Raw genomic sequence first — 17,975 nt, 5'->3', positions numbered from 1 at the left:
AGTCTACAATTGTCAGTGGTGATAAGTTTCAGAGATGCGGTCAGAAATTAGAAGTTGGTAGTTGGAGAGGAAAATCTATCCGGAAGTGAGGCTGCGTTGTGCTCAACAGGGAGATGGAGAGACGAAACGAGAGACAGAGCCGCCTCTATGGGTTGGCAAAGTACGGGGTGGCAAAGCCAGGCACGGGATGGACCCCCTAGACATACCCCCCAGTTTTGTTTCCCGATAAACATAACAAATGGTTGATGATTTTTGCCAATGCAGAGTTGTCGGGCCTGCCAGTAGCACAGACCCGGGATAGAGGCTATGCTGGGTACGGGCTCGTGATCTGAGGAGGGGGATGTAATAATGTAATGTTTAGTAGGTAAAATCCCAAAATGCATTGTGATTGGGCACCTAGCCATGCATTGTCATAAGGTACCATCTTCATTACCTTCATTTAGGAAACTCATTGGATTCCACCCAGGGCAGGGTAAAATTGACCGTTTTAATAGGCTAGCTAGTAGCTACTAGCTTCATTAAGTTTTGGTAGCAGTGAGCTGAATATTTACAGTTGGCTAATCAGCGTGGATTTTTGAAAATGGCTAGGCACTGCCAAGAGCATAAAAACGGAGGACCACCATGTCGATGCCAAGCTTACCGAGCAGCCCACTGGTCCTACCCACTGGGCCGAGGTTGAGGAGCCTTGCAGCAAATGTAATACCCGTCCATCGCGCATACTGCCTGCTGACCAACAAGATGGAGGAAAGCCAGGGCCAAGCACCAGCTGCACAAGGGTAACATCACGACAAGCACCTACACCGCCGTTTCCCCAGCCACGAGTAACTTGCACCTGACGGACCTGTTGGATCAAACCAAAACTGAACCAGTGGAAGCAGATTGCTTTGACTCTTGCAAAGTGAAATCGCAACCACAGCCAGCAACAACAAATGGATCCCACTCAGTGGTCTTTAAAAGATTCGGCAGGCCTTTGTAATCAATGCCGACTGTGCTGTTGGCACTGAAATATGGGTTTGGATTAACATTTGGGACATCGACAGCAGTGTGTGAAAATTCCTTCTCCACTCTAAAGAGCTTACTGAGTGATGTTACATCAACGGAAAGCCCAGCTGGTCCAGCTGGCATTTGAACTAGACCTGGCAAGTATATTTCGTCAGGAAGGAGAATGGAATCAGAGATTTCTCAAGAGGTTCAACACAGCATGGAGTAGGCAAAAAAACGTGTCTAAATGGCAAGCTACAACCTTCATGGCCCTATCCGCTGTGCCAGAAGGGTTATTTCATTGGTTTTCCCTCATGTAAGCCTACTGGTTGTTTGGCAGATTTGTTTTGTTTGTAATGTAAACGTATAGTTTAAGCCTTTGCTTTTTACTTCAATGCATACTTTAGATGCATCTGTGATTCTTAATGTCATTGCTTGCTTTTGCGGGTCTAATTGCTATTGATCGATATGGTGACAATGACCAATGTAGCCTATTTGTTGCGCTCGGAGGTGATGCTGAAATTGGAAGTGCTTTTTTTTTTTAAGTCCTCCTTTCATTGCGCTGACTGGAGGTAGCCTTCTGTCCATGGTCCTGAATAAATTGTGTTTTTCTTCAACGCCTGGTGCTTTCTTGTGTGCGACACGACAGCCAGTTGTTGTGTATACGGCTGCATTTCAGATAGGCCTACATTTTTGGTACATGTCATATGTAGGACCCATACAGTGTGTAGCCTACTGAAACAAATAGGCAAACTTTCACTCTGTTCTGCATTACAAAGTCATTGTGTGATGGGCTACTGTAAAAGTAGCCCAGCTACTGTAAAAGTAGCCCAAATACTATGAAAACGGCTTACTTTCTCGGCACCCTCCGTGCTCTCTTGCTATGACGTGTGTGTGTGTGTGTGTGTGTGTGTGTGTTGCGCTCAGAATGGGAATTTAGTCTTATTCCCGGCAGATTCAAATGAGCTACTGCCATGTACATCAGCTATGACTATAGAATATGCACTTAGCTTGATTGAGTTCTCTTTCCTGAAACGCTCCCACACATAAAATATTGCGCCCCTGGAGAAGTGACGGCTTGGTTATGCTCAAGTGTCACAAATTCAACAGAAATGTAGCCTATACGGGCCTCCAGAGTGGCACAGCAGTCTAAGGCACTGCATCACAGTGCTGGCTGTGTCACTACAGATCCTGGTTCAATTCCAGGCTGTGTCACACCTGGCCGTGACCGGGAGACCCATTAGGCGGCGCACATTTGGCCCAGTGTCGTTAGGGGGGCGTTGGGCCGGCCAGCCAATCGTTCTCTAGCAACTGAGTGCATGCACGCTGACACAGTCGCCAGGTGTGCGGTGTTTCCTCCGATACATTGGTGCGGCTGGGTTAACCTGGCATTGTGTCAAGAAGCAGTGCGGCTTGACCTCGACCTTCGCCTCTCCTGAGTCCATAAGAGAGTTGCAACGATGGGACAAGACCGTAAACTACCAATTGGATACCACGAAATTGGGGAGAAAAAGGGGTACAAAAAAAAAAAAAAAAGTAGCCTATAGTTCTCATTTTTCAAGTTTAAGCTTTGAAGCCTGTAAGAATCTTTGATAAGCTCCTACACAAACAACTTTATACAAAATGTACAGTGCTGGATGTCATTGTGACATTATTCATCCATGGAACAACACACATAAACCAAGCTGACGTGAAAGTGAAATAAATAATGTCAGTGAAGGGAAAATGGATGGGGCTGAAATTCCACTTAAGGCATCAAGGCCATTCTATTGATTTACCATGGCTTCCTCTTGCCGGGAATATTCTAGTCCGGCTCTTTTAAATAACTCATGAGAGATTCTAGGCTTTTCTTATATCTCAGAGAGAGACCAAAGCCAGCGCTCACCTCTGTGCACCCATACATCTTCTCCTACAGAGTTTATAATAAAATGGGCTGATATCTCCCTGTTTAGGTCCAAGGAACGTATAGCCATGTTGATTAAAGACTTCATAACAAAATGTTAATTTAAAGCAAGTGAACTTGTGATGGAAATACTTCAGCTTAAGGCACTGTACTATGCAACAATAATGTTTAAGAATAAATTACCTGTCCATGACCATATTTCTCCAGCTCAAACAAAATATAGTATAACATGGATACATGTTATACAGTAGCAGTTGCCAGGCAATAAAAAGGTTATGTATTCGATTTAGAGAAGATTATAAACATGGGCAAGTTATAATTATACCTAGTAGTGATGGATGTCATTGTGACATTATTCAACCATGGAACAATAAATATAACCAGTGATTGGTATAGTTTTTTTTTCAATATATATATATATTTGGGGGGGGGGGGGGGGGGGCAAGACCTGGTCTATAAAGTTACTTTTGGTAGATTTAAACAAACAATATTGAAATCACCATGGTCACAACCATAAACTCTAGATGAAAGGAAATCACTCAAAACCTTGTCACATCATCATGACTCATCACTTTGCTTCTTGAAAGTCCAATATCTTGACAACTTGACTGCTGAAATGCAAAAAAATATTTTGGCACTGTATCAACGGTGGACTACTGGAAAAAAAAGACCTAATTACAGTTTTGGAGTGGATTTTTATTTTAAGATAGAACAAGAACATGAATTTTGATTCAAAGCGAGCGACATTTTCAGTTTTTCTTGCTGGGGAACTTAACACCGCAATTCCATAAAACATAAACTCCTTCAGATTTTTGTCTAACGTCAACTAAGAATTATGAGGTTCTTCCGTTACATGGTGTGATAGCAGATGCTCTCAAATATATATATTTAAAATGTTTAATATGAAGAAAAATAGATTTGTGAAAATAAAGTTTGGGATTGTTCCATCTTTTAGGAATCACTGAGATATCAGTTTCCCCTTTGGGCTACACTGTATTAATTAAGGGCTCTATTCAACCAGATTCGCTTTAGCTGAAAATTGCATAGCGTTGTTTTGGCAGTGTCAGCAGTGGAACTGCAATAGAGCTGTCAAATGCACAGGTGACCCCCGGCATTCTATCTAAAGCAGACATTGCCATTGGCTGCACAGAGTCACATGAACAGAAATCCCATGCAGCCTTGTATACAAAAACACTGGAGTGTGAGCTGTAATCTACACCTCCATTGGAATGATAGAAATCCTCATTATTTAGTCGAGTGATTTTCCTACTTGAGCGTCATTATTTCGACATAGCCTACACTTTTTCGTTCTGAACTTCCAATGTGAGTGAGGCAGGTGCGGATTCATGACAGTCGTGCAAGAGCAGCTGCTCACCGAGTTGAACGCTCCAACACAGTTCCACCTCCGACACAGCCAAAACACCAGCTATGCGGATGTCTTTCATCTCTAGGCCTTAGTAATATTTATTTAGAATGAATCTCTCTGAACACCGATAGACACACCGTTGGACGTACACGCTCACAGTTGTGCACTCGGAGCAGAGGAAGACCGTCACCAGTCTTGTTCATGCCATTTCTACCCAACTGGTAATTTCCCACTTGCTAAGTACAGATCACCTTGATATTAACTGTTAAAGAACGCTACAGGAAACAGGCGTCAACATAACTGCTGTATGATGCAGAGCTTTGGCAGACCCAGGCAGCGGGAACTAACTGAGTTCAGGGGAGGAGAGCAGAGGTGGGGTACTGAGACATGCTTTACCGCAAAATGTTCAAATATTTTCCATCTCGCTCTCCATTTCCCCTCGCTCAGTCCTTCTCTCGGTCTTTTCCCTCTGTCTTTCTCCCTGTCTTTCTTTCCCTCTCGGCCTGGCTCCAGGATGACATACACGAGTGGGCATTTTAAATCCACAACTAGAATTGTGTCAGAGCCCAAATAACACAAGGTTCCTACTGCATGCTCAAATGTACCGGAAACGTAGCCGTGCACATCAACAACCGTCGTTTTGATAGAATAGCACATGAAAGAGTTGCGCCCAACTAGAACATGTATGCAGCCGTAGCTGCAGCAGGCCTACCAACATGCACAGATCAGCTCGACAGGATGAGCACCAGGATGTGCGTGTGATGACTTCCAACTGATGACCTTGTTTGGCATTGTAGCGAGATGAAAACCGTACTAGTCGAACATGTATACTCGTAGGCCTATTAGGTCTGTTGCCATGGCAGCTAATAGTCAAGGCATTGTCCTATCATTGAAATACCCCCTTTCCATAACTTGACTGCTTTGTGGATCACATCACATAATTTAAAACAATCGAGTATGGGTTTCAGACCCGGGTTAAAATACTATTTAGTGTATTTCAATAACTTTCAAAGACATTTGGATATATTTAAATATTGTTTTATTATTGAAAAGACAGCTAGTTGAATATTGGAATGTATCTGGAAAAACCCTTGAAAAGTATTTGAAAATACCTATACACTCACTCAAATATATCCCATGCATTTAACCCTGGTTTCTAAAGATAGCATTTGAAATAAGTACTTTGAAATAGTAGGCTATTTATAGAACATTTTCAAAATATACTTCAAATACTTCCAATAGAAGTAGTTTATTTGGGCCACATTATTTGAAAATACTCAAAATACACAGAAAATAAGTATTTAAATAACAAATACACATGTCTTTGAACCCAGGTTTGATGGGTTTGTTGCTGCCACCAATAGTTTCAGAGTATGATGTCTTTTTTTACCTGCTGGGTGAGACGGCCACTTATCCTCCAACCATGCTTCCCTCTTGACCTTTCCAAGACAGTAAGAGTAACAATTGTCCCTCTGGCAGACCCAGCAGTCTAGTGAAGAGCTCTCACCATTCAGCATGGTCCTGTGGCTCAGTTGGTAGAGCATTGCAATTTCAAGAGCTGTCGGTTCAATTCCCCCTGGGGCCACCTATACGAGAATGTGTGCATGCACGACTAAGTCACTTTGGATAAAAGTGCCTGCTAAATTACATATGAAAAATTGTAATTAACAAGTGGTCCTTTCTTTCAGAGCTGGCCACAAGGCTCTCATAATATGCTTGTGTAGAATAATGCAAAACGCTGGCTTTGTGTCCTGACAAGTGGCACAGGTGTCAAACTCATTTCATGGAGGGATGAGTCTCCGCGGTTTTCTCTCCGCCGTTGTCCACTATGGAACAACTAAGGTCCCTGATTAGCTGGGAACTCGCCTTATCTGGTTGTTTAGGTCTTAATTGGACACAAATTGAAAGAAAATAACAAAAATCCGCAGACACTCGGCCCTCCGTGGAATGAGTTTTGCTCTCCCCCCCCATGTCCATCTGAAGCCCCAGTTCTCTCCCATCTGTCCATGTGTAGCATGTCATTTACACTCGTTACCTAGGAGAGCTGATTGACAGGCTGTGAAAAGGCCTTGGCAGCAGGCCACCCATGATGTATTAAATAGGCAGACATTTGGCCTGTCAATCAAAAAGGGGAGCAAGCATCGTGCGAGGAAAACATCATCCATACACGCTGATTCTTTATTGGACGCTCGCTACATATTTATCGCACTCAATTTGTCATTCAATCCACATAGTGTATATGCTCCAGTGTGATGGAAATTCTGAGCAGGTAACGTCTGAAGAGCGGTATGCATAAATCACCGTCATTATTTCCTCCTATGCTTCGCCCCAGCTTTCCACCCCCCCCCCCCCCCCCCCCCCCCCCCCCCCCCCTAATCTTCCGTCTCAATGTTCAAGAGGCTACACGCCGGATAAAATGACACAGATGAACAATTGTACGTCAAGGTTTGTATCGGTGTCACATATAAATGCTGGGACCTTCCATGGGTTTACATTCTCCACCGGGCATACGTTGACTACACTACATATAGATATGGTTACACATGTACACAATATTCCTTCATGACAATGCTTTTCCTCTAGACAAAAATGGACCTCACGTGGACATCCAACGAGTTGACATGCTAGGTTCATAGTCAGCCATCGATATCGGAGCCCTCCTCCCACACTTTAACGTTGACGCCAGAGATGGGCAGTCGGTCGTCTTTCTACAGTAACTAGAAGAGCAATAGCATTCCCCCCCCCCACTGGTGTTTAATGGTGTCCCCGACAAACTATTTAGAAAAGGTCCGCATTGCCTTCATTGTAACCGTGCATGTCTACGGGTCTAGGGCACCCTCGAATCACCAGGACTCGTGAATTTGCACTACCGATGATAAGCGAGTCTTCACTAATAAAGTCGTCATCGATAATGACGCTGGGCCAACTAGGAAAGTATCCGTGGACAGTTTTAAAAAAAGGTGCAATCCTCGATCCACTTCCGGCTTTGTTTTCTTCTGTCGTCGTTTGAAACGGCAGATTTCCTCGGAGACCATGACAGCCCACGAGCGCTGGTCTGCTGCCTACAGTTAGAAGCCCTTTATCTACCACTTACAGGCACTAAATGACTCCTTTGTCCCCATTAAACTCTTCGAGGTCTGCAGCAAACCGGTCTGACAGTACAGGCAGGGCGCTTCCAGTCATCGCATTCAATGACAATAAAACAGTTCATAAGGATTTGTTTATGGGTGGATGTAAGTCCCGCGTAAGTGGATTGATCCGAGTCCTTCAAGTTTGTTTGTCTGTCTCTATCCCCGTCTCTCATCACAATAAGCAGGGGATCCCTGTGCTTCGGAGATAGAAAGATGCAAGTTGTGCCTCTGCCAGGAGCTTAGATTGCATTTTGAGTGTTTCACCCAAACTGACCTCTGCCATACTGCAGCTTAGACTGAATGAGCACACTGCAAGCAACAATATTCTACACATCCCCTGACCACTGGGTACAGTACAGCATGGCCTTGTGGGATACAGAAGAGCAAATCTCTTACACTCAAAGAGTTCAAGGGTGGAAGAGCTAAGCTAGACCGATGAGAGAGGGGTCAAGGATGGGGTCTGGAGACTGGACAGGCTAGGGCCGGAGTGGGACACCATTAGTAGACGGACAGGGGCGGGATCATCTCAATAGAAGGCGCTTTTCTAACAGCTAAACCTCCCAGCCTCCCCCTCCCCACTCTCCAGACCTCCATCCATCCAGCCAGCCCCTCTCGCTCTCTCTCTCTACTTGCTCCCCTCCTCTTCCCTGGGTCAGTCCGAGTCCCTTGGGTCCGCGTGGGTCCTGGCTCTCCAGGTTCTCAGAGTATGCTGACCCTCTCGGTGAGCCCTTGCATGTCTGCGTCCTCATCGTCGGAGCCGAGCGCAGGCAGAGGGGGCACCAGGTGGGCCGGGTAGGGGAGCGTGTGTTCGCGGGCAAACATCTGCCAGCGACAGTCGTCGCTCTCGTGGGTGATGTAGCGCTCGCCCAGCTTGGTCTCCAGCTCCCTCAGATCCAACCACGTCTGGTAGTCCTGGAGAGGGCGGGAGGGATGGAGGGAGGTGAGGGATGGAGGGAGAGAGGGATGGTTGATGGGAGGATAGGGAGGAGGGGAAGAAGAGAAGAGCATGGAAGGAGGAAAGAGGATGAGATAAGAGGTTAGAGAATGGAGAGAAACATGAGAAATAAGTAAGTTTGGTGGCCTTGTGTCTCCACTGTAGGTAATGGACCTTTGTATCGCCACCATGCTTGTTGACTTGTGTACCTGTAGATAGGAGTGACTGAGAGACTTGTCCACGCTGTAGCGTTTCCTCATCTTCACCTGGAGCAGGTTGTTGATCAGGTCAGTGGCTGAAGAGGAACACAGACACACAGTTGAGAACAGTGTGTGAACGCCATAACGATAGACTTACCCATGTTTGCGTAAGACAGTTGCATTTGCAATGCACGAGTACAAGTGTGTGTGTCTTACCATCAGGTGAGATCTGTTTCCAGGGGTTGGGTGGGTACATGAAGGCAGCGTTGTGGATCTGGTCGTTGATGTCCTCGTCCTCGTTGAAGGGGAAGGTGCCACTGAGGCTGACGTACATGATGACTCCTACAGACCACATGTCCAGGGAGCGGTTGTAGCCCTGGTTGAGGAGCACCTCTGGGGCCAGGTAGGCCGGGGTGCCCACCACCGAACGCCTGAACGACTTCTCACCAATGATACGGGCAAAGCCAAAGTCACACAGCTTCACCTGGACACACGCGCACAGATGGAGACAGCGAGACAGACAGAGAGAGAGAAAGTGAGAGAGAACGAGAGAGAGAGAAAGTGAGAGAGAACGAGAGAGAGAGAAAGAGAGAGAGAGAGAGCGAAAGAGAGAGTGAGTGATCAAAACCTTAGAAAAACCTTGACAAAGTACAGCACAGCCTTGCCATTGAGAAGGGAAGACACAGGAAAACCTGGCTCCCCTGTAGAGGAAAGGCTGTGCAACCACTGCACCACAGCAGAACCTGAGACAGAGCTGCATTTCCTGACAAAATGTCTAAAAAATAAAACAATTAGAAAGTGTCATTTCCCCAAATTTGAAACCCTTATTCAAGCAAGATTTTAAAGACCTCTCTGATGAGAGTAGGCTACCCGTCCTGTTGGGGGAGGACGCAGAGAGCTGTGGGTTGGCAGTGCACTACATTGCTGCCTGCCATAAGATGAGGGACAGTGTCTGACAGACCAATCACCCAGCACATGTCCTCTACTGTATGCTTATTGTTATTGTTGAATGTATGGTTATTTTGACCCTTGGTTATTGCTGTTACTGTTGTCCTGTTGACAATTTTGATTCTTATTATTTCCATATTGTAAATATCCAAAGTAAGCTTTGGCAATGTGTATATTGTTAGGTCATGCCAATAAAGCAAATCAGACAGACAGACAGACGTGTGTGAATTGCTGCTTTGGAGTGGAATAAAGTCGGGGTGAATTTGTATACTATGCATGAAGGTGCATTACATTGAGTTAAGGGCTGTCTACATTAGCTTGGATGTGTAGAGTCATGGTGTGTGTGATGACAGGTGTCTGTACCTGGGGGAAGGGCTCAGCAGAGGCCAGCAGGACATTCTCAGGTTTCAGATCACAGTGGACGATGTTCTTAAAGTGCAGGTGCCTCAGGGCTGCCAGAATCTATACACACATACACAGGATATGGTTTAGACTCTCTGGGCTGTGACAGGAAACCAAAACGCACACAGAGAGTGAGAATATACCCCTAAGGAAAACATCTGCTTCAGGAAGGACGTATGTGTTACGTGGTGAGTGATCTGTGGAGTGAGTAACTACAGAACACGACCGGGAACCAACAAAACTCTGAAGTAAATTTGACACTTCGATGGTTTGACTGCAGGTTTATTTTCATGATGTGAGAAAATATGAGAAACACACAGCGGTTGAGAAACTATACAACTGTAGGAAACGCACAAACACACCTAGATAAGTTTATTAAAATGTGGTGTAAAAAAAAATACAAACTATGAAAAACAGTATCAAACCCATGCAGATAAAATTTTTAAAAAAAGTATATTTCAAATGCATTTCAAATTTGCATCTTTACTAAAATGCATATAATGCCTGACAATATTCCAGAAATTCAGGGCCCTGACATCTAGTCTACAGGGTAGCTAGAGCGGTTACTAATTTGGCTTTTTAAATCACTCTTTACATATTGATCAGTAGTTAGTTTCCATCCAACTGGCGACAGATTTTCATGCAAAATATTCTAAAATCTGCATTTTCCTACCAGAGATTTGGTTCCAATAATACTATTTAAAGGCTGTCTGTGATGACATAGTGCACATTCAAATACATTTTGGGTTTAAATTCCCGTGTATCAAATAAAAAATGTAAAAAAAAACAACAAGTAAAATGGTTTTCTCACAAAAATGTTGCGTTATATAGCGAGTGTGTTCACTCTGGTATTGGCACGTGCTCTCTAGCCTACAGCGTTATCTCTAGCCAACAGCATTATCTCTAGCCAACAGCACTATCTGCAGAGTACATTGAGAACAGCAAACATTAGGAACACCTTCCTAAGCTCGAGCTGCCAAAGTGAGTTGCCAAATCAAGTAGATCTTATTCGGGCAATGGGCGCAGCCATCTTTGACTTGACTGATTTGCGTCTTAAAATGAATGGCATTCTGGGATTAGGGAGTTTTCGCTTGTCAAACATAAACAAACATGGCTGCCATCATAAAACAAATTAGCCGACACGCATCTCTTTTCTAAATAATGTTGCATTTCTCCCTTGTGCTCACCAGAGATGTGGTACATTGTAAACAAGTCTAGCTGTTAGGTCACTAACTTATGTTTAGTTCTTTTGTCAGTGCAACCGGTTAATGAATGGAATGAGTTTGGCTGTGGATGTATTCTGTGTGATGCTATTAAGTTCGCATTTATGTTTCACAATAAAAGGTGAAATTGAGGAATAAAGTTGTGAAGACCTTTATTTCCCATCAGTACAAAACATTGTTGAGGCTTTTTCAGACAACAATGCTGTTTAGATGCGTTTGTTGTATCATACGTTCTGTTGCTACTGTTCCAATCACATATTGGCGATGGTACGCTGCAGGGACAAATATGTGATTATATGCATCAAAAGGGTTGAGCCTGAAAAAACCCAGCAGTCTTGCAGTTCTTGACACGAACCGGTGTGCCTGGAACCTACTACCATACCCTGTTCAAAGGCACTTAAATATTTTGTCTTGTACATTTACCCTCTGAATGGCACACATACACAATCCATGTCTCATTTGTGTCAAGGCTTAAAAATCCTTCTTTAACCTGTCTCCTCCCCTTCATCTACACTGATTGAAGTGGATTTAACAAGTGACATCAATAAGGGATCACAGCTTTCACCTGGATTCACCTGGTCAGTCTATGGTCATGGAAAGAGCAAGTGTTCTTAATGTTTTGTATACGCAGTGTTAAGCCTACATGAGATTATTATGGACCAAAAAGCATGATTTTTCATTTTTCAAACGGCTGCCAAGCATCGATTGTCTTGTCACCAGAATAAGACAATGTCACTTTTTGGGTGATCCGAACCAAATTCACATAGAAATGTGAGATCTGTCATTCTCATTGAAAGCAAGTCTAAGATGCACATTAAACATCTCCAATCCAAATTAAATCTAGAATCGGCTTCCTATTTCGCAAACAAAGCATCCTTCACTCATGCTGCCAAAAATACCCTCGTAAAACTGACCGTCCTACCGATCCTCGACTTCGGCAATGTCATTTTCAAATAGCAATTTCTGCATAGTGCACCTTGAACATGTGCTCTTTATGACACAATGTTAAAATTCATAAAAAAAATAAAAACAGTTTTCCCATCTCAAAAGGTAGAAAAAAAAACAGTAAGTAAGTATTTATTTTATGAATCAATTAAATAATAGATATTGGGCACTTTTTTTCTTTTGTTTTTCTTTTCTTTTGTTTTGTTTTTATCGATTCAAACAATATCTATACAGCGTGCAACCAGTGGTGACCCGTCATTCAGCGCGTGTGGGGCAGAGCCACCTGTTTAGCAAAAAAACAACAAACATATACAGTTTCAAGGAAAAGTATGTGAACCCTTTGGAATTACCTGGATTTCTGCATAAATTTGTCATCAAATTTGATCTGATCTCCATCTAAGTTCCAACAATAGACAAACATAGTGTGCTTAAACTAATAACACACAAATTGTTGTATTTTTCTTGTCTATATTGAATACATCATTTAAATATTCACAGTGTAGGTGGGAAAAAGTATGTGAACCCCTAGACTAATGACTTCTCCAAAAGCTAATTGGAGTCAGGAGTCAACTAACCTGGAGTCCAATCAAGGAGACAAGGTTGGTTAGAGCTGCCTTGCCCTATAAAAAAAACTCACAAAATTTGAGTTTGCTATTCACAAGAAGCATTGCCTGATGTGAACCATGCCTCGAACAAAAGAGATCTCAGGAGACCCAAGATTAAGAATTGTTGACTTGCATTAAGCTGGAAAGGGTTACAAAAGTATCTCTAAAAGCCTTGGTGTTCATCAGTCCACAGTAAGACAAATTGTCTATAAATGGAGAAAGTTCAGCACTGTTGCTACTCTCCCTAGGAGTGGTTGTCCTGCAAAGATGACCTCAAGAGCACAGCGTAGAAAGCTGAATGAGGTTAAGAAGAATCCTAGTGTCAGCTAAAGACTTACAGAAATCTCTGGAACATGCTAACATCTCTGTTGACGAGTCTACAATACGTAAAACACTAAACAAGAATGGTGTTCATGGGAGGACACCATGGAAGAAACCACTGCTGTCCAAAAAAAAACATTGCTGCACGTCTGATGTTTGCAAAAGAGCACCTTCCTCGGACGTTCCACAGCGCTACTGGCAAAATATTCTGTGGACAGGTGAAACTACAGTTGAGCTGTTTGGAAGGAACACACAACACTATGTGTGGAGGAAAAAAGTCACAGCACATCAACATCAAAACCTCATTCTAACTGTAAAGTATGGTGGAGGGAGCATCATGGTTTGGGGCTGCTTTGCTGCCTCAGGGCCTGGACAGCTTGTTATCATTAACGGAAAAATTAATTCCCAAGTTTATCAAGACATTTTTCAGGAGAATGTCAGGCTGTCTGTCTGCCAATTGAAGCTCAACAGAAGTTGGGTGATGCAACAGGACAACGACCCAAAACACAGAAGTAAATCAACAACAGAATTGCTTCAACAGAAGAAAATATGCCATTACTTGTTAGATGCTACAGCACTGTCGGAGCTAGAAGCACAAGCACTTCGCTATACCCGCAATATCATCTGCTAATCACCTGTATGTGACAAATAAAATTTGATTTGAAATTACTCCTGACCGTTGTGCAGGTCGGATCTGCAACTACAGAAAACGTTTGGTTGAGGTGATTGCTGCCAAAGAAGGGTCAACCAGTCATTAAATCCAAAGTTTCACATACTTTTTCCAGGCTGCACTGTGAATGTTTACATGATGTGTTCAATAAAGACATGAACAATTATAATTGTTTGTGTGTTATTAGTTTAAGCAGACTGTGTTTGTCTATTGGTGTGACTTAGATCAGATAACATTTTATGACCAATTTATGCAGAAATCCAGGTAATTCTAACATACTTTTCCTTCCCACTCTGTATATACAGTGGGGCAAAAAAGTATTTAGTCAGCCACCAATTGTGCAAGTTCTCCCACTTAAAAAGATGAGAGAGGCCTGTAATTTTCATCATAGGTACACTTCAACTATGACAGACAAAATGAGAAAAAAAATCCAGAAAATCATATTGTAGGATTTTTAATGAATTTATTTGCAAATACTGGTTTAAGCAGAAGGACACGTCTGGCTAAATACTTTTTTGCTCCACTGTATATACACTACTGTTCAAAAGTTTGGGGTCACTTAGAAATGTCCTTGTTTTTGAGAAAAAAAACTTTTTTTTGTCCATTAACATCAAATTAATCTGAAATAAATAGATTGTTAATGTTGTAAATGACTGTTGTAGCTGGAAACGGCAGATTGTTTGTGGAATATCCTTTGGCCTTTTAAAATGCTAAACTTGGATTAGCTAACTGATCATTAGAAAACCCTTTTGCAATTATGTTAGCACAGCTGAAAACTGTTGTGCTGATTAAAGAAGCATTAAAACTGGCCTTCTTTAGACTAGTTCAATATCTGGAGCATCAGCATTCGTGGGTTCGATTACAGGCTCAAAATGGCCAGAAACAAAGTACTTTCTTCTGAAACTCGTCAGTCTGTTTTTGTTCTGAGAAATGCTATTTCATGCAAGACATTGCCAAGAAACTGAAGATCTGGTACAACGCTGTGTACTACTCCCTTCACAGAACAGCCCAAACTGTCTCTACCCAGGATAGAAAGAGGAGTGGGAGGCCCCGGTGCACAACTGAGCAAGAGGACATTAGAGTGTCTAGTTTGAGAAACACAGACGACTCACAAGTCCTCAACTGGCAGCTTCATTAAATAGTACCCACAAAACACCAGACTCAACGTCAGCAGTGAAGAGGAGACTCTGGGATGTTGGCCTTCTAGGCAGAGTTGCAAAACAAAAAGCCATATCTCAGACTGGCCAATAAAAAGAAAAGATTAAGATGAGCAAAAGAACACAGACACAATAAGTGGTTTGGAAGGAATTAATGGCTAACTGCAAGTGTTGCAAAGCAATTGCAATCGTTGCCTGCTATTCGGTGGAGAGGGTGTGTGGTCCAAGTCTGGGTTTAAGGATTTAAAACATCCGTCTGAAAGTATATTTTTTTCCAAGCTTAAAAGGATAAACATTCACACGCAACAGAAAAGGTTGAATACATTGGCCATGCTGTCAATCCAGCATGATAACTGCCGCGTTCAAAACAACTGGAAACTGGGAGATCTCAGACTTTAGTGAGTTCAACACGGGGAAAAAACGAGTTTGGACTGGGAAAATACATTATGAACGGTCATCCAACGCGGAATTCCAAGTCGGGAACTCTTGCCTCTTTCTAGAGCACCGACCTGAAGATCTTTGGTTAACTTCTAGCTTGTTAGCTCGGTAGCTAACGTTAAATCTTCTTAGAAGTCACAGAGGGTACACAGGTACATGTCCAAATGCTGAATTTTATTCATTTTGAAATTTTGATTTATTGAATTCTCCATGTGCTCTACGTTAAAGAGCACTTCATTTCATATAACAGAAGATTAAAAAATGAAATATTGGTGAATAATTGCTACTTAACTTATCAAAGGGATACAAAAGGCACTCACTTCGTGGAACATTACAATTGGACAAATACATTACTTGTCTAATTGTACATATTTCACATGTATCCTAAAACATTTATAAAAAAATATATATTTTAAAGTTTTTTTCCCCCCCGTATGGGAGTAGACACACACACACAAACACTCACCTGTGTGATGAGGAACTTGGTGAGCCTCTCTGGGAGCCGTCCTTTCTCACTGGACAGGATCATCTCCAACATGTCTCCATGGAGCTTCTCCATCACCACAAACACCTTCTCTGGAGTCTCAAACATACACTCCAGGTTCACTATGCCCAGGTGACGTAGACTCTGGGAGATGGAGAGAGGGAAAGCATGGGGGGGGGCACGAGACAGTGTGTGAGTGAGTGAGAGAGTGAGAGAGAGAGAGAAAAGAAGAGAGAAAGAGGGCAGAAGAAGAGTTGGGAAATGGCACCCAGGGAGGGAAAGAAACAGGGAGAGGTAGAGTGGAGGGGATGGAAGACTGAGAGAGAATTAGACTGAGTATCAGTTAGAGTATAGTGCGATGGCAGTGTTTATTTGTCACTTGACCTTTATCTAACTACACCCCATAGAGATGATAATTCTGCTGCAAAACCTGCCAATGTAATTGAACGCAGTTGGCATGACAACCCTATGATTTAAAAAAAAAATGGACCCTCGTGGCCTGTACAGAGGTAAGATCTTAATTGGATAATTTTTTTGTTGCTGAGAATTGTCCTGCACAGCATGTGTATTCAAGGTTTAAAAAGGCTTCTCAAGTTTGTAATTTCCACTTTAAAACTTGATTTGTCCTCACGAAAAAAGCCTCAAACCCTGAATTATAATCCACATAATAATTCACATTGTCTGTTGCTGCAGGATTCATCCTCGGTTGCAACACTCACTATCAAGTTCCAAACTGCCTCTGGAAGCAACGTCAGCACAAGAACTGTTCCTCGGGAGCTTCATGAAATGGGTTTCCATGGCCGAGCAGCCGCACACAAGTCTTAGATCCCCATGTGCAATGCCAAGCGTTGTCTGGAGTGGTGTAAAGCTCGCCGCCATTGGACATTGGAGCAGTGGAAACGGGGACTCTGGAGTGATGAATTAAGCTTCACCATCTGGCCGTCCGACGGACAAATCTGGGTTTGGTGAATGCCAGGAGAACGCTACCTGTTCAAATGCATAGTGCCAACTGTATAGTTTGGTGGAGGAGGAATAATGGTCTGGGGTTGTTTTTCAAGTTTCGTGCTATGCCTCTTAGTTCTAGTGAAGAGAAATCTTAATGCTACAGCATACAATGACATTCTAGACGATTCTGTGCTTCCAACTTTGTGCCAACAGTTTGGGTAAGGCCCTTGCCTGTTTCAGCATGACAATGCCCCACAAAGTGAGGTCCATACAAAAATGGTTTGACAAAATCGGTGTGGAAGAACTTGACTGGCCTGAACAGAGCCCTGACCTGAACCCCATCGGACACCTTTGGGATGCATTGGAACACTGACTGTGATCCAGGCCAAATCTCCCAACATCAGTGCCCGACCTTACTAATGCTCTTGTGGCTGAATGGAAGCAAGTCCCTGGAGCAATGTTCCAACATCTAGTGGAAAGCCTTCACAGAAGTGGAGGCTGTTATAGCAGCAAAAGGGGGGGACCAACTCCATATTAATGCCCATGATTTTGGAATGAGAAGTTTGACGACCACATGTCCACATACTTTTGGCCATGTAGTGTAGCTGATGAACTACACTAGTATTGTACTGGTAGACCTGTTGAAAATGTGTATCTGTGTCTCCCCCTGGTGGTCACCTGCAGTATGGCAACCTCGTTCCTCAGCTGGCTCTCCTGCTTGGTGGGGAAGCGCAGCTTGTCAATCACCTTCACCGCCACATCACGCCCCGACTTCCTGTGCTTCCCTGATGGTGGTGGGGTAGAAGAGAGGAAGAGAGGAAATTACAGGAGTCTGATTAACTGACTCAATACAGCGATGGTAGAAGACTGGAGACACTGACCCCCATACACCACTCCAAACTGGCCAGAACCAAGGATTTCATCTGCAAATATCTGGTACACCATGCCAATGTCCTGGAGGAGAAATTGACGAAGGCAACATAAACATCACCGTTATCGTACATTTCATTATCATCATCATCACCACAATGTCCTTGGTAATGATTGTGAATGTATAATGTACGGTCGTGTATTACGACAGTATGTCAAGAGACTACTCACCACGTTCTCCTGGATCACACTGTTGGACACTGAGATGCTGACTGAAGCCTGTCCTGAGGATCAAAGAAGAAAAAAAAGAAAAAATGCTAACCATCCACACTAACATATACAGGACTCCCATCTGACCTTACGTGGGGTCACAACAGCGATAGAGTGTGTGTGTGTGGTAGGAGCTCTGAAAACAAGCTTCTGTTCCTCGACCTTTGGACTGCATACCACCC

General features: G+C 43.3%; 1 protein-coding gene across 1 annotated transcript in view; it reads right to left on the bottom strand.

Moving 5' to 3' along the window:
- Window positions 1–5,265: 5,265 nt before the first annotated feature.
- Window positions 5,266–17,975, bottom strand: part of LOC110503492 (serine/threonine-protein kinase D2) — a 58,278-nt gene continuing 45,568 nt past the window's right edge. Inside the window, exons 11-18 of the mRNA XM_021581826.3 lie at window positions 17,755–17,807; window positions 17,535–17,607; window positions 17,332–17,438; window positions 15,691–15,852; window positions 9,827–9,925; window positions 8,732–8,999; window positions 8,525–8,610; window positions 5,266–8,293 (exon numbers count right to left, since the gene is read on the bottom strand). Coding sequence (XP_021437501.3) covers window positions 8,081–8,293; window positions 8,525–8,610; window positions 8,732–8,999; window positions 9,827–9,925; window positions 15,691–15,852; window positions 17,332–17,438; window positions 17,535–17,607; window positions 17,755–17,807 — 1,061 coding nt within the window. The 3' untranslated portion in view covers window positions 5,266–8,080. The remainder of the gene's footprint in view (window positions 8,294–8,524; window positions 8,611–8,731; window positions 9,000–9,826; window positions 9,926–15,690; window positions 15,853–17,331; window positions 17,439–17,534; window positions 17,608–17,754; window positions 17,808–17,975) is intronic.

Source organism: Oncorhynchus mykiss, chromosome 24 (assembly GCF_057628025.1).
Source record: "Oncorhynchus mykiss isolate SJ-2025 chromosome 24, ASM5762802v1, whole genome shotgun sequence".
NCBI classification, from domain to species: Eukaryota; Metazoa; Chordata; class Actinopteri; order Salmoniformes; family Salmonidae; genus Oncorhynchus; species Oncorhynchus mykiss.
The sequence above is the reverse complement of the archived record's forward strand: the minus strand, read 5'-3'. Positions and strand labels throughout refer to the sequence as shown.